Source organism: Salvelinus alpinus, chromosome 2 (assembly GCF_045679555.1).
Source record: "Salvelinus alpinus chromosome 2, SLU_Salpinus.1, whole genome shotgun sequence".
Lineage (NCBI taxonomy): Eukaryota > Metazoa > Chordata > Actinopteri > Salmoniformes > Salmonidae > Salvelinus > Salvelinus alpinus.
Window position 1 is genome coordinate 46,153,787 of NC_092087.1, and position 15,878 is coordinate 46,169,664.

The following is a 15,878-nucleotide window of genomic DNA, read 5'->3' on the forward strand; positions in this document are numbered from 1 at the left end:
TGGGGTGGGAGCTCCAGGTACTCCTTGAAAGTAATCTTATTGGCAGAATGCTTTTTTTGTGTCACTCCTAGCTGGCTGAGAGACAGATTCTCGAATCTCTCTGCATCGATGCCACCAGCATAGCCCAGAGCATATTCAACCACCCACTTGAAGGTCTGCTCCCTATAAAGGCTGAACTGCATTATGTGTTGACCAAGCAAGTGTGCCCTGCTGTCTGAGAAGTATAGCCCTCCTGGCGGAATTTATCTGGAGACATAGCCCTGGTGCACTCTCTTTAACCTCTTTGGGGTAGGGGGCAGTAATTTGACATCCGGATGAAAAGCGTGCCCAAAGTAAACTGCCTGTTACTCAGGCCCAGAAGCTAGGATATGCATATAATTGGAAGGTTTGGATAGAAAACACTCTAAAGTCTCTAAAACTCTAAAACTTCAAATGATGTCTGTGAGTATAACAGAACTGATATGGCAGGCGAAACCCCGAGGACAATGCCAATAGTGTGCCAAGCTGTCATCAAGGCAAAGGGTGGCTATTTGAAGAATCTCAAATATAATTTATATTTTGATTTGTTTAAAACTTTTTAATTTACTACATGATTCCATATGTGTTATTTCATAGTTTTGATATGTTCACTGTTATTCTACAATGTAGAAAATAGTAAAAATAAAGAAAAAGCCTTGATGAGTAGGTGTTCTAAAACTTTTGACCGGTAATGTATATTGCTAAGAATGTGAGACTCCAATAGCTGAATGTTCTAGACACATTTCATGGGAATGTTGCAAGAACATTTATGTGTAAAAAAAACTACAAAAAAAACGAACAATAAAACGATACACATCACGTCTTGTTACCGAGCCAATCAAGGCCCTGGTTGGTGAACCACTGATCCATTCATAGCTCTTTGTCTGTTGGCAACGTTAGGGATACTCACACACACACAGTGCTTTAAAAGTACATATTTGACACACATGATTACATTGGGCATGTTCATTTATACAGTAATTATTATTCAATATGTCCTCACATGGGATTTGAACTTTTGGTTCACAGGACAACTCTCTTCCTGCTACGCCACCATGTCTGTGTCAGTTATCAGTTAATCTGACTATTCTCTTATCATTGATTTTTTTTACTTATTTCAACAATTTAAGGGGTTTCTGTATAGTTTTCAAATGCTACTGTCTATTAGTCACTTTAGCCCTACTATATAAACATAGCTACCTCAGTTACCTCGTACCCCGGCACATCGACTTGGTACTGCTTCTCCCTGTATATAGCCATGATATTTTTTACTTGGTATTGCTATTTACTGTGTATGTATCTTTAACTCTGCATTGTTGGGAAATGACTTCAGTAAGCGTTTCACTGTTAGTCTACACCTGTTTTACGAAGTATGTGACAAATAATGTGATTTAAAACACCTTATGTTGGTGTTTATTTTATAGTTGGCAGTTACATATTCTGTGACATTTATTATGTGTTTGTGTATAAGAGGAAACCGTTTCATTAAGGACATAGAGATGATGATTGGGGGCGAGGAGCTCTCTCTCTTCTGGTTGTGGTGGAGAGCTTGTTGGTTCTTCATCTCTCCCACCACCATCATTGTGAGTTCTCGCTCTTTGCCTCTATCTCTGTCTTTCTCTTTCGGACTTAGATTCTATCCTACCTGGCTCTCTGTTCAATGGTCCTCATTTCTCTAACCCCTTTGTTTCTCTAACAGACGCACGCACACTCTCTAACTCCTGTTTGTGTGTGTATGTTGTTGTTGTTGTTGATGTGTAGGTGATCCTGGTGTGGTCGTTGTTGACGTTCAGTCCCCCATCCTACGGTACGGAGCAGTACCCTGCATGGGGCGTGGCTCTAGGATGGTGTATGATTGCCTTCTGTCTCATCTGGATCCCCCTCCTCACTGTCTGGAAAATACTCACCTCCCTAGGAAACCCCTGGCAGGTGGGTGTGGTTGGCAGAGATGTGGATCCTTAGGACTTCTGAGAGTGTTTGGAACTCCTGCAATTGTCAGAATCCTTTTTTACGATCTAGCATCTAAAGTCTCTGTCTGTGTGTCTCCAAGTGTTTGAAGTGGGTGTGCATCCATTACAGTACATGGATGTGTCTCTGTCTGCAGCGTCTGTGTGCTGTTTGTTTTCCTGTGGAGAGTTGGGGTCCGTACCTGGAGGTCCACCGTGGCGAGCGTTATGCAGACGGACAACGGTACTACAGGAAGAACTCTGTCCACCTGCCAGACAACAATGTTTACATCATCCCCAACAACCTCACACGCCTCTAACCCCATTGTGTGTGTGTGTGTGTGTGTGTGTGTGTGTGTGTGTGTGTGTGTGTGTGTGTGTGTGTGTGTGTGTGTGTGTGTGTGTGTGTGTGTGTGTGTGTGTGTGTGTGTGTGTGTGTGTGTGCACTAGATGACAAATCTGTCATTGTGCCCTTGAGTAAGGCAACAATCATTTCGCTACACTCGCTTTAACATCTGCTAACACATGTGTAAGTGACAAATACAATTTGATTTGATTTAACCCTAATTGCTCATTTAAGTCACTCTGGATAAGAGAATCTGCTAAATGACTAAAATGTAAATATGCTAGCACCAATTTTAATAACATTTTAAAAACGTTTTATACATACACTCCCCTACGTATTTAGTTGGACAGTGAAGCTAAAATGTTTAATTTGTCTACGTTTTATATTTGACCTATGTCACAGAATGCCACCTTTTATTTGAAGGTTTTTCATACATATCTGTTTTACCGTTTATTTATGAATACACTTTATGTATCGAGTCCCCTCATTTGAAGGTGTCATAAGTATTTGGACAAATTAATTTGTAATTCAGTTAAGAGTTTAGTATTTTGTCCCATATTCCGAGCACGCAATGACTACATCAAGCTTGTGATACTCAAAAGGTCAAATAGGGGGAGCCTATATTTATCCTGCATGTACAAGGGGGTACCTTGTACAAGTGTGAAATGAAAATGTGTTTTTTGCATATCGCAACTCCCCCTGAGAGTCAGGTCACAGCCAGGGATCAGTCATTACTGACAGGGACCCTGGCGCAATTAGCGTTAAGTGCATTGCTCAAGGGCAGATCAACAGATTTTTTATCTTGTCGGCTCCGGGATTCGAAATAGCAACCTTTCAGTTACTGTTCCAACGCTCTAAACGCTGTCATCTCTAGGCTACTTGCCGCTCTCTACAACCTTGTTGGATGCATTTGCCGTTTGTTTTGGTTGTGTTTCAGAATGTTGAGCCCAATAGAAATTACTGCTAATTAATGTATTGTGCCAGTTTGGAGTAACCTTTATTGTAAATAAAAATAGAATATGTTTCTGAACACTTCTACATTAATTCTACCATAATTAATAGTGAATAATGATGAGTAAGAAAGTTTTGACTGCAAAAGTTGACTACTTGAGTATATTTTTCTCCAAATACTTGACACCTTCAAATGGGTGGACTAGATACATAAAGTGATTTCATTTTTAAACGGTAAAATGGATATGTGTGAATATACGCTAAAATAAAATGAGACATTCTTGGCTGTTGCCTCATGTAAAACATTTGAGTATAGAGCCAAATTAAAAGTTTTAAATTTACTGTCCAAATAAATATGTAAGGGCGTGTATGTGTGTATATCATACGTGTGGTGTCATCATTATGATTTACTTATTAATTATTTAATTATGAATACTTAGTTTCACTTTGCACTGTGGTCTTTCTTGTCTGTTGTTTTTAATATTTTAATTCATAAAACCACAGATTTTACATGAAGTTGAAGTAGTTTTCTGTTTACTGTTGTCTATATGATGTTTACTATGTTCCCTTTCAGTCGGTCACTCGGTATCACATACTATGGGGAGTCAACGACCAATCCTATTCACTTGAAGCAAACTAAAATCACGCCCAGCATGTCAATGGATGCCGAGCCCGCCCTCGGAAGCCCCACCTTCCTGGCTATAATACCAGGGCTCGGGCTTCCTGGCTATAATACCAGGGCTCGGGCTTCCTGGCTATAATACCAGAGCTCGGGCTTCCTGGCTATAATACCAGGGCTCGGGCTTCCTGGCTATAATACCAGGGCTCGGGCTTCCTGGCTATAATACCAGGGCTCGGGCTTCCTGGCTATAATACCAGGGCTCGGGCTTCCTGGCTATAATACCAGGGCTCGGGCTTCCTGGCTATAATACCAGGGCTCGCATCCATTTCCTCAATTCTTCACTCTTCAGCTCGCTTGACGCAAGAACATGTCACGCAATTTACTAACTTTTTAAGCACACAAAGGCTACAAGGTTCGGCTCCGACTTAAGTATCTGTTAATGGGGAGAAAGTTCTAGTCCCTCTAGATGTTGCGAGTTTTGGGTCTTGGTATTGGTTTTTGTGTTTGCTAAAAGCTAACTACTTTCTGCTCTGCTTGTGTAGCTAACGCTTCCTTGCTTGGATAACATTTGTGTTTGAATCTCAAACCCTGCCTAGGGCATGTGGTTTCACAAGGAAAATTAAAGATACTCACGAGCGCTGTCCTGTTGCCTGGAGTGTTTCACTGGCAGTTTTCAGAGTCCGGATTCCAGGGATGATGTACTATCCCTGATTGGCTATGGAGGATTTGAGTGTGATCGGATGACATCAGTCCGGGGCAGCCTGAAGCCCTGACTTCGGATTTGGTGGGGGAGAGTGAACCTTTGGTGGTGAATGCACCATTGATGGCGTTTTTTCCCCCCACAGCGGAGTTACTCCAGGTTTGGGGGAGGTATTTACCTCTTGTCCCTGCAACTTTGAAGTGTCACTTACCCCTGTTTAAAGACTTTGCCGATGAGTAGCGAGTTACTTAGCTCCAGAGGCTAAAAAGGGGGATAATCCTAGCATGGTGCTTCAGAGTAAACAGCGCCGGTTCTCGGGATTCCTGAGACGGACAGGCAGATGTACTTGGATGAGCCAGTTTTGCCAACAAGTTTGTATGGCTCTGGGCCTTCGTCCCCAAGCATTTACTGTTCTAATAGTGCTTCCAAGTGGCTCAGTCAATGGGGGCAAGTGACTGGTTACAGAGGTCCCCGTAGCTGGTGTTTGCCTGGTATCAGAATGCACAGTTCCTTCCCCACATTCGGACACACGGTTGTCAAGAGTGGTGGATATGGGGCCTCCCGGGTGGCGCAGTGGTCTAGGGCACTGCATCGCAGTGCTAGCTGCGCCACCAGAGTCTCTGGGTTCGCGCCCAGGCTCTGGCCGCGACCAGGAGGTCCGTGGGGCGACGCATAATTGGGCTAGCGTCGTCCGGGTTAGGGAGGGTTTGGCCGGTAGGGATATCCTTGTCTCACCGCGCTCCAGCGACTCCTGTGGCGGGCCGGGCGCAGTGCGCGCTAACCAAGGGAGCCAGGTGCACGGTGTTTCCTCCGACACATTGGTGCGGCTGGCTTCCGGGTTGGAGGCACGCTGTGTTAAGAAGCAGTGCGGCTTGGTTGGGTTGTGCTTCGGAGGACGCGTGGCTTTCGACCTTCGTCTCTCCCGAGCCCGTACGGGAGTTGTAGCGATGAGACAAGATAGTAATTACTAGCAATAGGATACCACGAAAATTGGGGAGAAAAGGGGATAAAAAAAATTTAAGAAATTAAATAAAAAAAATAAAAAGAGTGGTGGATATGAAAACAAGCATAACAAAATATAATAATATATATATTATCCCAGTAGTCAGGGTGGCCTTTTACCCCTTCAGGAGATAATTTATGGGAGACTGGCAGCGTGCTCCATCCAGTGGCGGGCATGCAGAGTTTCACCATGGGCGATGAAAACTGTGACAAGGGGGTAGGTTCTGCAGTTTGCTGTGCTTCCTCCTCATTTTCGTGGCGTCATTACATCATTGGGTCCCCAAGGTCCTAGCGTCTGTCTTGAGAGAGATTTCCTCTCTCCTTCAAAAGTAGGGTATTCAGTTGGTCCCCGTGTCAGAAGTACAGAGCGGTTGGTACAGCTGGTACTTCTTAGTTCTCAAGAGTGATGTAATGTTGCATCCTATCCTGGACTTGCGTGTTATAAACAAACACCTCAAAACGCTCACACTTCACCCCATATTGGTTCATGTCCATAGATCTGAAGGATACATATTTTCATGTGCTATACGTCCTCCCCATCTCCCTATTGCCTGCACCTTTTCTATAGTGGTGGAAGCGGCGTTGTGACCGGTGTGGTGCCAGGGGATCCGAGTATTGGCCTCTCTGGACGATTGGCTGGTTGTGGCGGAGTCAAGAAACCAGGTGCCAGCAGCATACCACCCTGCCTCCCATTGCTGGCTTGCCTCTGAAACTAAGCAGGGTTGGTTCTGATTGGTCCCTGGATGGGGGACCAGACACTGCTGGAAGTGGTGATGGAGGGATGGTAGGTGGCACTTTTTCTTCTGGTTAAAAAAAATATACCAACGTCCCAGGGCAGTGATTGGGGACATTGCCCTGTGTAGGATGCTGCTTGTGTGGAGTGGTGGGAGGATTTTGCACCCATGAAGGTTGAAGATTTATATGGCAGCCATTTTGGCGTTTCATATAGGGATGGCTCTACCCTGGGATCTCATCCTCTGGTGGTGTGGTTCCTGAAAGGCCCGGACCATAGAGTCTATGCGTATGACACCGACCTGGGACCTGCTGTTGGTCCTGGACGCTCTGTATGAGCCTCAGTTTGAACCATTGGAGTCTGTGGACCTGAAGGTCCTTTCCTCCAACACTGCCCTGCTCATGACCTTTGCGTCGGCCAAGCGCGTTGGGGATCAGTGCACTCTTCCTGTTCAGAGTTTGCGTCTGTTTACTCCGAAGTGTGGTTAAGTCCTAATGCAGTTGCTCCTAAGTTTATGCCTATGAGTAGGGTGGCTCCTGTCTAACTATCTTTCACACCTCGTTGATTTACGAGGGGGGCGGGACTTCCGTCTAGGATTTGAATATCACAACCAGGTGTGATTTCACACCAGGATGTAGTAAATACCATACCCATTTTTCTGAGTGGACGGGGCATTACCACATGTTGTATATAACCACACACCCCACTGTTCTGATTACACTATTGTGGATGTGAGGAGGGGTGCTGTGTGCAGACATGTTGTGAAAGGTGTTGGTGGGGTGACAGAGACTATTGTATTGAACAAGGGGCTATTGTATTGGGGCCTATGGTGACACCGTAGGGGTTGATGTGATGGGTTAGTTAGGATGAGGGTTCCATGTCTTGGCATAACACTTATACTCCTTTGTCCACATTACTTAAGTGAGAATGCTTGAAGTTGTGATAGGCTAGTCAGGATGGAGGTGTGGGTGTTTGTGTGTATTGGTGGGGAGGGGCTGGTGATGTGGGTCTGGACAGTTCAACTCTAAAAATGCATGGTTGACAAATCTTGTGATTTATTAGGGGGTGGGAGGTCATACCAAGATGTACATTTCACACCCATTGTTCTGAGTGGCCGGGGCATCACACTAGGATGCAAATATCTCACCCATGTGACTTCCCATAAGGATGTGAACATCACATCCTCATGTTTTGAATTTATTTACCAGGATTTGTATGTAAAATTCATACCCCACTGTTCTGATTATTGTAGTCTGGATGTGATGGGTTAGCTAGGAGGGGGTCCGTGTGTCTGTGTGCGACATGTTGTGAAAGGTGTTGGTTGGGGGACCGAGACTATAGTGTTGATCAAGGGCTAATGTATGCATGTCGCGTCTGGGCATGAACACTGTACATTTCTATATTTTATACCTCATAAATGTATCAAATTGACATCAATTTATGTTTCCATTGACATTTGAGTCTTTTAGCTGACACTCTTATCCAGAACGACTTACAGAAGCAATTAGGGTTAAGTGCCTTTGCTCAAGGGAATCAAGTCATATATGGATGTGGCTGCACTACATCATCATTCTCCATCTGCCAGTGTGCTTCAATAGGACAAAGTGGCAAGAGTCACCCATGTGCCACCATTTGGAATTCTAGTGTACTATAAACTGGGTGGTTCAAGCCCTGAAAACGTATTGGCTGAAAGCCGTGTTATGTCAGACCGTATTCCACAGGTATGCCAAAATATGTATTTGTACTCTTCTAATTATGTTGGTAACCAATTTAAAATAGCAATAAGGCACCTCAAGGGTTTGTGGTATATGGCCAGTACACCACGGCTATGGGCTGTGTACAGGCACTCCGTATTGAATTATAAACTTGATCTCCACTATAAAAAAACATGTAGACTTTCGATCTCCAGCTGTCCCGTAGTAATGAATGTGTCAGGAGTCGGGACAAGACAGACAGGCAGACAGCTTTTCTCAGCCATTCAGAAATCATGAATCAGCTGGCATTATTTGTATGGATTTAAACAAAGAAATGTCAATAGAAAACAGGTAAAACCAAACGAAATGTAGCTAGTTTGCAGTTTTTTCCAGCTTCAGTTTGAAGTGATTGTGTTCTCTGTGCTGTTGGCTAGCTCCTCTGAACAAGTGTCCTGAGGAGAGAGCACATTTTCTATGCCAGGCAAAATCACGCATCATTTGCTCATTGTTATGGATGTATCCAAATAAATGTCACTAGAAAACAGCTTAAACAAACACAAGTGCAGCTACTTTGCTCTTATTCTGGCTGCAATGTATGATGTGACTGTAAATTAGCCGTAGTTGGCTAGATATCAAACGTTACCAGCCAGTATGACAATGGAACATTTAGAACAAACGACTGGGTCATGTTCATAGATACAGAACAAAAATACTTGACGACTTTGTCGCATCTCTGGCAACTGAACCGATAGAACGAACGACTAGCCTACTTGGGTAGCAATCTTAGATTCGTGTCAGGACTATATCTCATGGAAGGATGAAATAGTATGAATAAATTCATCTAAATAATGTTTTATATTTATCCTTTATTTAACCAGGCAAGTCAGTTAAGAACAAATTTTAATTTACAATAACGGCCTAACCCAGCCAAACCCTCACTTAACCAATTGTGTGCCGCCCTATGGGACTCCTGGTTGTGACACAGCCCGGGATCGAACCCGGGTCTGTAGGGACGCCTCCAGCACTGTGATGCAGTGCCATAGCCTGCTGCGTCACTTGATCCCCGAGTTAAAATGTCAATCATTATTTGAATATGTTGGTAACCCGACGTCGTCTTGGGCCTAACAACACCTGTACCAATATATCCTCCAAACACCGGCTTCGAGGGAATTATCACTTAAATGCCACACCCCCTCGTGCTTTATTGCTCAAGTGTACAACGCACTGCTTAAATTACCTGAGTTATATAAACTCTGCATGAATTTCATTCATACACATATGATCTTCTTGTCATTTGTTAACAATACAATTATCTATCACTGGCCCAAACCCACTCTAATTCACATACTGCCCCAACAGATCCACAGATGACGTAATCAATTGCACTCCACACTGCCCTTTCCCACCTGGACAAAAGGTACACCTATGTGAGAATGCTGTTCATTGACTACAGCTCAGCGTTCAACACCATAGTGCCCACAAAGCTCATCACTAAGCTTAGGACCATGGGACTATACACCTCCCTCTGCAACTGGATCCTGGACTTCCTGATTTGCCACCCCCAGGTGGTAAGGGTAGGCACCAACATGTCTGCCATGCTGATCCTCAACACTTGGGCACCTCAGGGGTGCATGCTTAGTTCCTTCCTGTAATCCCTGTTCACCTACGACTGAGTGGCCAAACACGACTCCAATGCCATCATTAAGTTTGCTGATGACACAACAGTGGTAGGCCTGATAACCGACAATGATGAGACAGCCTATAGGGAGGAAGTCAGAGACCTGGCAGTGTGGTGCCAGGACAACAACCTCTCCCTTATTGTGAGTAAGACAAAGGAGCTGATCATGGACTACAGGAAAAGGCAGACCGAACAGGCCCCTATTAACATTGACGTGAACAGGGCACGACAACACCTTTTCCCCCTCAGGAGACTGAAAAGATTTGGGATAGTTCCCCAGATCCTCAAAAAGTTATACAGCTGCACCATCGAGAGCATCTTGACCGGTAGCATCACTGTGTGGCATGGCAACTGCTCGGCATTTGACCGTAACGCGCTACTGAGGGTAGTGCGTACGTCCCAGTACATCACTGGGGTCAAGCTTTCTGCAATCCAGTACCTGTATACTAGGCTGTGTCAGAGAAAAGCCCAAAAAATTGTCAAAGACTCCAGCCACCCTAGTTATAGACTGTTCTCTCTGCTACCGCATGGCAAGCGGTACTGGAGCACCAAGTCTAGGTCCAAAAGGCTCTTTAACAGCTTCTACCCCCAAGCCATAAGACTGCTGAACAATTAATCAAATGGCCACCACGGACTATTTACATTGACCCCCCCTTTACCCCTACCTACATGAGCAAATTATCTTGACTAACCAGTACCCCTGCAAATTGACTCGGTAGTGGTACCCCCTTTATATAGCCTCGTTATTATTTTATTGTGTTACTTTTTACTTTATAAATATTTTCTTAACTCTTTCTTGAACTGCATTGTTGGTTAAGGGCTTGTAAGCATTTCACTGTAAGGTCTACACCTATTGTATTTGGCGCATGTGACAAAGAGTTTGATTTGATTTGAAATAAAACAATGTGCATGTCAAGTTATATTCAAATTCTGTAAAGAAAATAATATTTACTATATATTCTTTCTTTTCAGCATTTCAAAAAGAACAGTTTTGAACTGTGTGTCTTGTATTTTTGATATTGGATTAAATGGTAGTTAAAAAGACAAATGGTGAGCCTATCATTATGTCATGTTAATGAAGAGTCAGGCTAAGCTCTGCGTGCTTTATATCGTGTCTGTCAGCCTGGTAAAGTTTGACTGCAGTAAAGGACTTTTCTTTTACTGCGGATTCTCTGTGGTGGAACGAATTGTATAAAAACTAAACTGACAAAAGGTGTTTTCGGGAATCAGTTTGAGAACGGCGAGGAGCAGAATTGCTAATCTTGTTCAGATAATGACTAGCTATGTGGGATACAAGGTGATTCTGCTCAAAGTGCAATGAAGTTGACCTCAAACCCACACAGAGCGGAATAAATAAAATTCCTGAGACAGCAGGATGCATTCATATGTTGGGAGTTTATTAGAGTGGATTTAACAGGTTACATGGAGCTGATGTTAGAATAGGACATGACAACAGTGGCCCTAACAACCACATAACCTTTAGACCCAGCTCCTTCATTAATAAGGGGAACTATGGTTTCTTAGGCCCAGTTGCAGCACTTGCAGCTGGCGTCAAACACCAGGCCGGCAGCACAGTGCTGGTCGTAGGTCTTGCCCTGGCTACAATTGTAGAAGTGGTTGGTATTGGTGGGGTCAGGGTATATTCCGTCAGCCTTCCCGGCGCAGAAGCCAGATCCGCTGCTACTACTGCCACCGCCGCTGCTGCCACCGCTGCTGCTGCCACCTTGACCTCCGGGCTGTGGGGGGTTAAGTGGGTGCTGGGTAGGGGCCACTGGGGCGATGGGGTCTTTACGGGCGGCACAACCTGGGAGAGATGGAGGACATAGGAGTGGGGGGATAGAAGGGGGGTTGAGATCATTTCAACTACATTTCTACTACTATTTGAGAGAGTGATAGAGAGGGTTGTTGTTGAATGTTTGTGTGTGCATGCAGGCTTGCGTTTGTGTCTGTGTCTCTCACCGGCTCCGGTTCCCAGTCCAGACTTGAGGGTGTTGATCAGTGGGTATCTGCCCTGTCCACAGAAGGTTCCAGAGAAGTCATCCAGATCCAGACTCCACACCATGGCTCCTCCGAAGCCAGTGTTCTTCAGCCACTCGATCTGTAGGGGAGAAAGAGAGGGGAGAGGAGGGTTTACTTAACGGGGTGAAATTGGATAAATATGTATAGGTGGTAGAACTTCATCATTTGCCCTATGTTGCTCAGTTGGTAGGGAATGGATCTTGCAATGTCAGGATGGTGGATTCGATTCTCGCTGGGGTCACCAATAACAAAATGTACGCACTCACTACTATAAATTACGAAGATAAAAGCTACTGTTTAATTCCATATATTATTAGGCTTATTGTAACAGAGTAGGATGCTACGCCATTACCCCCTAGTTATATCTTTCCCACAACAGACAAACACCCACACAAACACAGACCTTGTCCTGGAAACTCTTGACGTTGTCATATCCAACCCAGATGTTCTGCTGGGTGTAGGCGTAGGGCACCATCTGGGCAGAGTCCCAGGCCTGGGTAGCTCCCTGCTTCAGTAAGGTGCAGATCTAATGACACACACACACACACACAATTACGTTAGGGTTGGAAGTTGCATGATTCAGGAAGCTGCAGATGTAATCACTCAAAAACATACACTGGGTTTGCGTCCAAAATGACACACTGTTCCCCAGGACACTACCTATGACAAGAGCACACAGGTAGTGCACTATGTAGGAATTGGAAGAGGGTGTCATTTCAGACCTATCTTAATCCTGTGTCAATTACCTCGTAGTAGGCCAGGAAGCCAGACTGTCTGGTGAATGGTCCGGCGGGGCCGGGGCCATTGGCGGGAGCGCCCACTCCAGTGTTAGAGCCACTGGCCAGCTTGAAGGTGTGGCCGTAGGTGGGGAATCCAACCAGGAGCTTCTCAGCGGGGGCACCATTGCTCTTCCAGTACTTCATAGCATAGTCCTGAGAACACACACAGTATGTGGTAGTGAGAACACTGGAGAGAGAAGAATTATTAAGAAATGTGCTACTCACTCTCAGCTCAAAACTAAATAGGCAGGAAGAGATAGATGAGCCGAGGAAGGGAGAGAGGAAGAGATGGACACGGAGAGAGAGACTCACCACATCGAAGTAGATGTAGTCTCCCTGATCAGTTGGTCCTCTGTAGAGAGGGCTGTTTTCTCCAGTGTTGTGTTCCCAAGATCCATGAAAGTCATAGGTCATCACATGCAGATAGTCCAATACCCTGAGAGGGAGAGAGAGAGAGGGAGAGAAACAGAGGGAGAAAGAGAGTTTCCAATATACCAAGAAGTATTTGATAGATCATGCATGTTAGATCATGCAAGAACTAATATATGAATGAGACCCAGTGTGTATGTACTGACAATCCAATCTCGGCGATCTGGTATCCGGTGTCGATGGTTCCCTTTCCGGCAGAAACAGCTGCAGTCAGCATCAGACGAGGACGGTTGGTGTTCTTTCCTTCAGTCTCAAAGGCAGCCATCAGCTCCTAGAGGGAGACAGTGCACAGAGAGGTGTGTGTGTTCATTTGGGTGTTCAAGTGTTCATTCTTGTTTGTGTGTGCATGAGCTATTTTATGCGTGTGTGTGTGTGTGTCTGTACGAGTGATTGTTAATCTGCGTGTGTGTGTGTTTATTCATGTGTGTTCATTCATGTGTGTGTGTGTGTGTGTATGTGTGTGTGTGTGTGTGTGTACGTGTGTACGTGTATGGGTGTTTGAGTCTAACCTGCAGCAAGGTGGTGAATCTGGCCTTGTCTGCGGGTGGGGAGCCTCTGGATCCGGGATACTCCCAGTCAATGTCCAGGCCGTCAAACTGGTACTGCCTCAGGAACTTGATAACGCTGCTGATGAACGTCTGGCGGTTGGCTGGACTGGACACCATTGCTGTGAACCTGGGTACACACACACAGCTCAGACACAGGGTGTGTGTGTAAATGTGTGTGTGCACTTGCATGTTTATATGCATCTCCACTTACGGCTGAGTGCCAAAATTCCATCCTCCAATGGCCAGCAGAGTCTTCAGGTTGCTGTTCCTGTTACCAAATACAAGACTTAGGGTTAGTCCTGGCTTAGGTGTTTATGTGTGTGTACCACGGGAGGCTGCTGAGGGGAGGACAGCTCATAATAATGTCTGGGATGGAGCAAATGGAATGGCATAAAACACATGGAAACAATGTGTTTCACATATTTGATACCATTCCACTAATTCTGTTCCAGCCCTTACCACGAGCCCATCCTCCAAAATGAAGGTGCCACCAACCTCCTGTGGTATGTGCATGCCTGAATGAGAAAGTGTTTGCCTGCATTTGTCTATGTGTGTGCATGCCTGCTTGAGTGTGTGTGTGTGTGTTTGTGTGTGCGTCTTTGTGCATGTGTGTGTCTCTCTCACTGGTTCTTGAGAGCCTGGAACTGTCCGTAGAGTTTCTCATCGTCCCATTCGTAGGTCTTGATCTCGTTGTTGGCCATGCCGGCAAAGGCATAGATCAGATGGTCACAGAGACAGGGGTCCACGTTGGCGGGGAAATACTTGCCTGCTCCTGGCCGGTACTGGCCCCAGTTAGTGAAATAACAGGAGAGGATGTAGGAGGATCCTTTGGAAGGGTAGTAGTAAGGTTAGAGTTTGGAGTTAGACAGTTTTAGAGTCAGGGTTGTCATGCTCTGTAAGTTGAGTTATTGTTCTTTGATTGGCTACTTACCTAGATGCTTGCTACATGTAAATGAAATGTACTTAAAACGTACCTAGATGCTGGCTACATGTAAATTAAATGTACTTAAAACTTACCTAGCTGCACATGCAGCAGGAGAGCCAGTCCTAGAGAGGGAGGAAGAGGAGAATAATGAGAGAGAAAGCGGAGAAACATAAATAATGAAAGGAGAAAGAAAAAGGGAGAGATTTTATCTTAAATTAAACTTTTTAAAAAGTCAACATAATTCAGAACTGTATTGATAATGATTTAAAGTGCAGTTCTTCCCCTCAGACATGAATATAGGTTGGTCATGGGGCTGGCAACCTCAGTCCTTAGAAACAGACATTGAACACAGTAGCATTGACAAAATGCATAGCTAGAGGACATTTATCACTGGCCAACTCTCTCCATAGGGACCCTTTTATGTTTAAATGTTGGTAATTGTCATTACAATGAAAATGTAAATGAAAGGTTTGAAAGAAAGATAGAGCAATTGTACTGTTATAGGCTAAGTATGACAAAATAAATTCCACTTACCAACGCAGATGAGTAGTTTGCCCATGGTTGCTCTGTACATTGCTCCATGGGCTGCTGGACCCTTTTATACTCTCAACGACCAATCCTATCTCACTCAAATCTCTATGACTTTCCCATTCCGCAGCAAAACTCAATCAGCCTCAGTCACTTGTTTGAACAAGGGTTTCCACTGCCTTAACAAACACACTGATAAACTTCATATGTCCTTGTTTTAAGACATGATAAGCTGACGTTTAAGAAAGCAAGTCTGTTTATGGTTGTAATGATTTGGTGAAACTGACAACCATAGAGATGGGTGCATTAGTCACCCCTTAGCCTCTTCAGTATAGCCCCTACAACTAGCCCCTGCACCCTAGCTAGCACCTTTCTCCTACCACCAAACCCACTATATACTTGTGGAGATTGCCTATTGTTCCTCTATATATTTGTATATGTATATATTCTTATTCCAATCCTTTACTTAGATGTATGTGTATTAGGTAGTTGTTGTGGAATTGTTAGATAACTTGTTAGATATAGCTGCACTGTCAGAAATAGAAGCCCTAGCATTTTGCTACACTAACAATAACATCTGCTAACCATGTGTATGTGACCAATACATTATAACTTGATTTGAGATTGACCTTGAAATGGGATAGATGTAAAGAATATGGTGACCATTCTACCAAGTCAAGCTCAAGGTTGAGATGTCCCCATAATTAATTGATCTATCTTATGTTTCAGTTGTACTAGCAGTGGGCTGAAGGTTGGGGGGAAGTGCCTAGGGGATAGGGGTAAAAGGTGTGACTAGTGTCACGTTTGTTGAAAGATGGATTGGACCAAGGTGCAGCGTTGTAGGCGTATACTTTTCCTTTATTTTAAATGACACCGAAAAAACAACAAAATACTAAAACGAACGTAAAGCTACATGCAGTGCAGAAAGCAACTACACACAAACATAGTCAAGATCCCACA

At 44.5% G+C, this 15,878-nt stretch overlaps 1 protein-coding gene across 1 annotated transcript; it reads right to left on the minus strand.

Annotated features, from left to right (window-relative positions):
• Positions 1 to 11,066: 11,066 nt before the first annotated feature.
• Positions 11,067 to 14,997, minus strand: LOC139563129 (acidic mammalian chitinase-like). The gene is made up of 11 exons (XM_071381439.1): positions 14,925 to 14,997; positions 14,483 to 14,512; positions 14,090 to 14,291; positions 13,677 to 13,733; positions 13,427 to 13,592; positions 13,064 to 13,188; positions 12,801 to 12,924; positions 12,456 to 12,641; positions 12,113 to 12,235; positions 11,650 to 11,788; positions 11,067 to 11,494 (listed from the first exon to the last, which is right to left on the minus strand). Exons 1-11 carry the CDS (start codon positions 14,962 to 14,964, stop codon positions 11,211 to 11,213), a joined length of 1,476 nt encoding a protein of 491 aa, XP_071237540.1. The 5' UTR covers positions 14,965 to 14,997; the 3' UTR covers positions 11,067 to 11,210.
• Positions 14,998 to 15,878: the final 881 nt, after the last annotated feature.